Genomic DNA, 9,059 nt, shown 5'->3' with positions numbered 1-9,059 from the left:
TTCTCCCTCTGCTAATAGGCTAAACAAGGACTTCCCATGGGTATAGCTGGAATGTTTCCGCCAGGTCCCCCTGCAAATTTCACAGTTTTTTCTTGCAAACAAAAAGATTGTGTAAAAATGCGCAAAACACTTTATGATCCTAAGAGAAAAACACATGTACACAAAAATAAATGTGATTGTAAGGTACTGTACACTGAAAGTAATATCATTTGTATTAGCTGCAGTATTTCTTTTTTAAAGTGCTTCCTTTTCCAGTGAGCTCCATTACATTTTACAGGAGTCATCTCACAGGGACAAACCCTTTTTTAGATAATACCCTGAGGGCAGCCTCTGAGAGTGTTAATGGGGTTTTTCAAGTCTGGCCTAGCTGTCGGTATTTAACATTGCACAAGCAGTTCTGCTGAACTGCTTGTGCAATGCCGCCCCCTGCAGATTCGCGGTCAGTCGGCTGCTAGCAGCGGGTGTCAATCAATCCGATCGTACACGATCGGAAGGATTGCTGTCCGCCGCCTCAGAGGAGGTGTATGAGTTAAGGAGCAGCGGGACACTAAACCCAAATTTTTTCTTTTGTGATTCAGATAGAGCATGAAATTTTAAACAACTTTCTAATGTTATCCAATTATCAATTTTTCTTTGTTCTCTTGCTTTCTTTGTTTGAAAAAGAAGGCATCTAAGCAATTTTGTTTGGTTCAGAAACATGGAAAGCACTTGTTTATTGGTGGGTGAATTTACCCACTAATCAGCAAGAACAACACAGTGTGTTCACCAAAAATGGGCCGGCATCTAAACTTACATTCTTACATTTCAAATAAAGATACCAAGAGAATGAAAATAATTTGATAATATGAGTAAATTAGAAAGTTGCTTAAAATTGCATGCTCTATAAGAATCACGATAGAAAAAAAATTGGGTTCAGTGTCTCTTTAAGATCGCTGCTTCTTAACTCCTGTTTCTGGCGAGCCTGAAGGCTCGCGCGGAAACAGATGCATTGGGGCCGATTGCTTGTTGATAAATCGGCCCCATTGTGTATATACTTAATTTTTTTCTGTGAAGGACTCTGAGCTCCTGCTCTATTCTTGTGCTACTGAAACTTTATTCTATCTTTATATTTATTACAAATAAATGTTCTTTGTTTTCTTGGTATCTTTTGTTGAAACACAGAAATTTAAACTCAGGAGTGTGCACATGTCTGGAACATTATATGGCCGCAGTTTTGCAAGGATGTTATCCATTTGAAAGAGCACTAGATGGCCTTTAATTCTTCACCTAGTTATCTTTTAAACAAAGAATACCATGGGAACAAAGCAAATTTGATGTTAGAAGTAAATTGAAAACTTTTTAAAAATTCATATCCCTCTAAAGCAGTGGCAGGTGGTGACCAAGTGACCAAGTGCGGGAGACCCGCATGAAACGCGTATGCACTTATCTGACGTTCAGTCTGATCAGGTCCTCTGATCAACTGTCTTGTTTTTACCTATGTATTTGTTCTTAGAGCACTGAAATAAAATTTGGAATCGTTTTACATACCTGGACTTGTGGATTATTGCAGCAGTTAGCCGGAACTTCTGGGTATCTTCAGTGGCAGGTGGTACCTATATTATATGGGTATATGTGTTTATTTACTCCAGCAGGATTATAACTGGCCCTTATGTGACAACCATCACCACCATACAGAAGGAGAACTAAATATTAATACCTGCACAATTTTACTATTGCCTGGTTACAAATCCTTCACTAGATTATGGCCCATGGGGTAAAAGTGACTCAGTATAAAAAGTCAGCATGTACGTTTTTCTTTAATACTTAGTCAGGGCGGGTTTTAGACCATTTTTTAACACTATCCTCCCTTTTTCATCACATTCTCTGCATAGAGAACTAGACTTTAAAAAAACAAAAGGCTGTAGCTTACTGGTTCAGGGCACTTGTGCCTTTTATTGCACCCAATTCATTTCACCAGTGAAAAGTCATTTTATAATATAAATTGTGAAGTTGTCATGTGAATCTGTGATTTTAAGAGCCAACTTGTACACTCTGTCCTAGAGTATACAATGATCATATGTCAGGAACCAAGCCTCCAGACTAAAAAGGAAAAAGAAAAGGTCTGGGAGGCATTCCGCTTGAAAAGGCTATGCAGGGATTTGAACCTGTGGCTCTGTGGTTACTATACCTGTTTTGCTAGCTTGTTGAGCACCTGTGCAACACACAGGTGTTCTCAATTTTGGATTTTCTCAGAACCAATCCTGTGCAAATTCTCCTTATTTAAAGGGCCACTAAACCCAAAATCTTTCTTTCATGATTCAGATAGAGAATAGAAATTTAAACAACATTACAATTTACTTCTATTATTTATTTTGCTTCATTTTTTAGATATCCTTAGTTGAAGAAAAAACAATGCACATGGTGAGCCAATCACACGAGGCTTCTATGTGCAGCAACCAATCAGCAGCTACTGAGCATATCTAGATATGCTTTTCAGCAAAGAATATCAAGAGAATAAAACAAATTAGATAATATAAGTTAATTAGAAAGATGTTTAAAATTGCATTCTCTTTCTAAATCTTAAAAGAAAAAATGTGGGTTTCATGTCCCTTTAAGGCTGGCTGTTAGACTGCATGTTGTCTTCACATTGGATCTGTTTTGTCACAAGTCAGAGCCTGTGTCCTGTACTTATTTGGAGAAAGACTTCACCTTTGCACCTGTTTACAAGGTATTACCAGGAGAAAGACTTTACCTTTAAACATGTTACCTGTTTACAAGTTGTTTCCTGCCTTGTGCAAATCCTGCATTTCAGTTATTACCAGGAGAAAGACTTTACCTTTTAAACCTGCTACCTGTTTACAAGTTGTTTCCTGCCTTGTGCAAATCCTGCATTTCAGCTATTGCCAGGAGACTTTCCTTTTTGAATCTGCATCTCTGCTTATTTTGTTTATTTCCACTCCTGCCGTATGTGGACTTAACATACCTGAGTAGCACATTTAAATACCCTGCAGGTATTTGTTCAAAGTATTTTGTTGTTTAAATAAATCTGATATATTTTCAATCTATATGGCTTCTACTAATCTTCATTTAAAGCAACTGTTCCAGACAATGAGGCTCTCACAAAACATCCTGAGACAGAACATGACATCATACTAGAGGACCTTAATGTGCACCTTCTTAGCTCTACATACCATAGTTTATGTATTCCTCTTATTTATGTATAAATCACAACATGACATACAATCATTAAACTAATAATATTAAGTAATATTATCTGGCTTATTTCTTGCATGTTTTTATAATAATACTAGTAAATTGCATTGTAACAAAATCCTGTAATAATTCAATAAGCAAATGGCTGTTTGTTGACAATTTCCCTTTGATTGTTATATTGTGACATACTTCATGGACAAGGGGAACTCAAGAGAATGTTGTCACATTACCACCAAGTAAAATCTCTATGACTTTCTTTTTACATTATGAAATGCCTCTCAGGTCCTGCCTAAAGTTTAATCTCACAAAATAAATTATGTGGGAATTCTGTTTTCCTGCATTTCTTGCAGATTTTTGGCTTAGTTTCCATTGAGCTTGTAACGTTTGGAAACTGGGGATAAAAACATTTATCTCTATTAAAGTCTATAGATCATTTTTATGTTACCTCCAGTTTCCAAAGTTTACCAGCTCAATGGAAACTAGGCCTTTGTTAGCTGTACAAGATATCACGCATTAAATGCATATGTCAATTTCTGTACCGCACAATACTGATGGAATGAAGTGATGAATATCAATTTAATTAACCTAAACCACATATTCATATATACATCTAAAATGCCATCTGTGGGCATTACTTAGTGAATTAAACATGCACCACAAAATAGAATTCTAAAATCTTTCAGTATACCTGCAAATATGTAGAAAAGGGCATTTTGTATGGTTACTGCCTGCTGATATTTTTTGCAAGTTGGTAAAATGGAATGCACAATATGTAAACGGTGTATTATGCAAAAGCAAATGCAGGACTTACTGGGAAGTGATATTTGTAATGTTTTGCAACTGTAAATTATTAGCCACTTTGGAAACACTGCCTCTGTGTTTTACAGTGGAGCTTTTCCACTGGGTAAAAAGGTAACTTCTATCTGTATTTACCTTCTTTCTTTACTGCATCCAAAAATGCCTCCCATAATGCACCAGTTGTGTGGAACTCTCTATCTCCCTTTTTTATGTATCCCACCTCCCATAGATTCAAACACAAATTGAGAACCTACCTGCTGAGGTAAGCTGACCATTTAGGAGTTAATAATGTAATTCCTCTCCAAAATAGCATCCTAGCTAACTATTAATTGTCATGGTCTCCATCATCCAAAAAATCTTCACACCTTTTCCATCATTCACTCCAAGAACCTTAAGACTTTAAGCGCTAGGTAATGGGGTTTATATTTTTCAGTATTAATATGCATTGTTAGGTGGTGTTCAGTATATTTTATTGTAATAAAATCAGTACAAGCAACAATACTCTTTGAAGCCAAGTAATGTGCAAAAGAGTATGAATCATTTTATGTTTAATCTTTTCCAATGGGAAATTAACAATCATGTTGTGCACCAAGATCTGAATCTTTATTACATATCACATCAATATATTCGGCTCAAGACTCCTTTTGTTGGGACTATATATCCTCCAGCGCTATTGCAAGAAATCCTGTAAACATGACAAATTCTTTAAAGGTCACTGTCTTATCTCCATCCATGTCCATTTGGCCAATGATTCCTTTCAGAATGTCATCTTTCTTGCTGCTATTCTAATAGAAGAGAGAGGAACAGAAGTAAGTATCACAAGAAACTGAAGACTGTACTTTGTGTGTCTTTCAAAGAATCATTATATTTTCTGTATGTTTTTGTCAATATGCGATTGTCGCTTCCTGTCTGTTTTGCTGTTAAATTGTCATGGAGATCAAACAAAATTTGTATAATACAGAGAGTACAATTAATAAAAACATAAAAAAAATAAACTTGCCAATTGTCATATGTACTTCTTTATCTTTGTTGAAGCTTAGCTCCCTTCCATGACAACATATCTCGGTTGGCTCAGAAGCGTACACCTGTCTTGAACACTATATGGCAGCAGTGTTTTAAAATATTTTAAAAGAATGTTATACATTGTTTCAAATACCACTTCCATATAATGTTCAGAACACATGCACATTAGTGAGTCTACATAGGTATTTAGTCGACTAAAGAATTCCAAGAGAGAGAAATTACAATGGACACTAGTTTAAATATATAAAATTGCACTTTCACTCTATCTAAATCATTAAGTTCTAGGGTTTTTTTCTTAAACGTCCCTTTATTTTTTTTGTCTTTCTATATATCTGTCTGTTTTTCATCTATGAATCTATTAGTTTGTTTGCATTTATTCCTGCCTATGTATATTTACGTGTTACGTTGACATTTTTACACTCCCTATCACTCACGCAAAGAGTTGGGAATTCCTTTACAGCCAGGTCACATAATTCATCTTGGCTCAGAGTAGAATCTTTTCCATCTTTTCCAGCATACTTTCTAAACGTTGAAGTGAGGATCCCAATAAAATTTTCCAAGTTTCCAGACATGTTGTGTTCTGAGAAGAATATTACGAGAGGTCAGTTAGTGATACAAAGATGTAGAAGGGCATATTAGATTATCATATCACACCTTAAAATACTGTTTTCTTCTGAATGAGATGATGCCAGTGGAGTTTCTGAGAGAACAGTACTGTAGCAGTTTTTTTTCCCCATTAGATATATTACTGGTACAAGGAATAAATATTTGCAAATTACACAAATCTAGGATGATATTATAATGAAAAAGACAGTGAAAATGGTAAGGGAATAAAGTGTGTGATGTTATACATTTATAGCAGACATAAAAACTACATTACCAGGAATTAAAGGGACAGTCTAGTCCAAAATACACTTTCATGATTCAGATAGATTATGTAATTTTAAACACTTTTCCAATTCACTTTTATCACTAATTTTGCTTTGTTCTCTTGGCATTCTTAGTTGAAAGCTAAACCTAGGAGGTTCATATGCTAATTTCTAAGCCCTTGAAGGCCACCTCTTCTCTCAGGGCATTTTGACAGTTTTTCACCACTAGGGAGTGTTAATTCATGTGAGTCATATAGATAACACTGTGCTCATGCACGTGGAGTACCTATGAGCCAACACTGATTGGCTAAAATGCAAGTCTGTCAAAAGAGCTGAAATAAGGGGGCAGTTTGCAGAGGCTTAGATACAAGATAATCACAGAGGTAAAAAGTGTATTTATATAACTGTGTTGGCTATCCAAAGCTAGGAAATGGGTAATAAATATATAGACATATACAGTATCTCACAAAAGTGAGTACACCCCTCACATTTTTGTAAATATTCTATTATATCTTTTCATGTTACAACACTGAAGAAATTATACTTTGCCACCAACTAAAGTAGTGAGTGTATAGCCTTTATAACAGTGTAAATTTGCTGTCCCCTCAAAATAACTTAACACACAGCCATTAATGTCTAAACCATTGGCAACAAAAGTGAGTACACCCCTAAGAGGAAATGTCCAAATTGGGCACAATTAGCCATTTTCCCTCAATGGTGTCATGTGACTCGTTAGTGTTACAAGGTCTCAGGTGTGAATGGGGAGCAGGTGTGTTAAATTTGGTGTTATCGCTCTCACACTCTCTCATACTGGTCACTGGAAGTTCAACATGGCACCTCATGGCAAAGAACTCTCTGAGGATCTAAAAAAAATAATTGTTGCTCTACATAAAGATGCCCTAGGCTATAAGAAGATTGACAATACTCTGAAACTGAGCTGAAGCACGGTGGGTAAGACCATACAGCAGTTTCACAGGACAGGTTCCACTCAGAACATGCCTTGCCATGGTCGACCAAAGACGTTGAGTGCACATGCTCAGTGTCATATCTAGAGGTTGTTTTTTGGAAATAGACATATGAGTGCTGTCAGCATTGGTGGAGAGGTTGGAGGGGTGGGGGGTCAGCTCAGCCTGTCAGTGCTCAGACCATACGCCGCACACTGCATCAAATTGGTCTGCATGGCTGTTGTCCCAGAGAAGCTTCTTCTAAAGATGATGCACAAGAAAGCCTGCAAACAGATTGCTGAAGACAAGCAGACTAAGGACATGGATTACTGGAACCATGTCCTCTGGTCCAATGAGACCAAGATAAACTTATATGGTTCAGATGGTGTCAAGCGTGTGTGGCGGCAACCAGGTGAGGAGTACAAAGACAAGTGTGTCTTGCCTAGAGTCAAGCATGGTGTTGGGAGTGTCATGGTCTGTGCCTGCATGATTTGTGCCAGCACTGGGGAGCTACAGCTCATTGAGGGAACCATGAATGCCAACATGTACTGTGACATACTGAAGCAAAGCATGATCTTCTCTCTTCAGAGACTGGGCCGAAGGGCAGTATTCCAACATGATAACGACCTCAAACACACCTCCAAGACGACCACTGCCTTGCTAAAGAAATTGAGGGTAAAGGTGATGGACTGACCAAGCATGTCTCCAGACCTAAACCATATTAAGCATCTTTGGGGCATCCTCAAACGGAAGGTGGGGAAGTGCTCCGTGATGTCGTCATGGAGGAGTGGAAGAGGACTCCAGTGGCAACCTGTGAAGCTCTGGTGAACTCCATGCTCAAGAGGGTTAAGGAAGTTCTGCAAAATAATGGTGGCCACACAAAATATTGACACTTTGGGCTCAATTTGGACATTTCCACTTAGGGGTGTACTCACTTTTGTTGCCAACGGTTTACACATTAATGGCTGTGTGTTGAGTTATTTTGAGGGGACAGCAAATTTACACTGTTATACCGGCTGTACATTCACTACTTTACATTGTATAAAAGTGTAATTTCTTCAGTGTTGTCACATGAAAAGATATAATAAAATATTTACAAAAATGTGGGGGGTGTACTTACTTTTGTGAGATACTGTATATTCACTTTACAGCCCTTTCCACTGAAATACCTGAAAACATGAAATATAATTTTTATTCAATATTAATATTTTATAATGCTTTTTAGTGCGTATATAATGTAAATATTGTACATTCCAATGTTCTTCACATAGAGAAAAATCTTCTTAGTATTTTGAAATAGATATTCATATATGTCTCTGTTTATAGCTATACCTGTATATATACTGTACATGTATATATAAATAAATATAGTATAATCCCCGCACTCAAAAGAATGTAATGAAGATTTTAAGATAATGTACCAAAGGCCAAATAATATGCTATAGTGCAACATTTTAATGTACGTAATAGTGAAAACATAAACAATATAGATGCAGCATGTTAAAAACATCTAGACTGGGCGTCCCCAGTCATATTAAAATCATGACGTCGGAAAAGCAACTTCAATGTATGCAAGCCTTTAAAAGTAAAGTGGATGCAGTCCTGTATTAGAACAACAATTTTAAGCTTCCCATGAACACTTCTTGATCGTTTGTAGGAGGTTAAAGGGACATTAAACCCAAAATTTTTCTTTCATGATTCAGTCAGAGAATACAATTTTAAACAACATTCCAGTTTACTTTTATTATCTAATTTGCTTCTTTATTTAGAAATCCTTTGTTGAAGAAATAGCCATGCACATAGGTCAGCCAATCACATACATCACAACACACATCACAGGCATCTATGTGCATACACCAATCAGCAGCTACTGAGCCTATCTAGATATGCTTTTCATGAAAGAATATCAAGAGAATTAAGCAAATTAGATAATAGAAGTAAATTAGAAAATTGTTTAAAATTGTATTCTTTATCTGAATCATGAAAGAAAAATATTGGGTTTAATTTCCCTTTAAGTGCAAAGCTTGGCACACGTATTAGCAAAAGCAGCTGTTATTTAAAGTCAGTCATGCCAGCAGTTTAGAGTTGAAGGGTAGAGACCCAAAACGTGCGTCACCTGCTCATGACGTCAGATGCCTGATTTCTCTGACGCACACACTATTTACTTTCAACTTGTAATATGCACGCTATCCTGCCTGTGTTTAAAGCTTACTTCTAGTGAAATTTCCATGCA

At 36.7% G+C, this 9,059-nt stretch overlaps 1 protein-coding gene across 1 annotated transcript; it reads right to left on the bottom strand.

The window, feature by feature from the left end:
- Nucleotides 1-4,443: 4,443 nt before the first annotated feature.
- Nucleotides 4,444-7,969, bottom strand: LOC128650451 (protein S100-P-like). The gene is made up of 3 exons (XM_053704403.1): nucleotides 7,947-7,969; nucleotides 5,448-5,593; nucleotides 4,444-4,775 (listed from the first exon to the last, which is right to left on the bottom strand). The coding sequence occupies exons 2-3, from the start codon at nucleotides 5,583-5,585 to the stop codon at nucleotides 4,644-4,646; spliced, it is 270 nt and encodes an 89-aa protein (XP_053560378.1). The 5' UTR covers nucleotides 5,586-5,593; nucleotides 7,947-7,969; the 3' UTR covers nucleotides 4,444-4,643.
- Between the last annotated feature and the right edge of the window lie 1,090 nt (nucleotides 7,970-9,059).

This window comes from Bombina bombina, chromosome 1, assembly GCF_027579735.1.
Source record: "Bombina bombina isolate aBomBom1 chromosome 1, aBomBom1.pri, whole genome shotgun sequence".
Lineage (NCBI taxonomy): Eukaryota > Metazoa > Chordata > Amphibia > Anura > Bombinatoridae > Bombina > Bombina bombina.
This window is presented reverse-complemented; position numbering and strand designations above follow the sequence as displayed.

Bases quoted from the DNA above. Each gene is read 5' to 3' on its own strand.
- LOC128650451 (XM_053704403.1), bottom strand. From the start codon at position 5,585: ATGTCTGGAAACTTGGAAAATTTTATTGGGATCCTCACTTCAACGTTT. The intron at 4,776-5,447 runs GTGAGTGATAGG...CTCTTCTATTAG, and splicing joins AGGAATTCCCAACTCTTTGC to AATAGCAGCAAGAAAGATGA.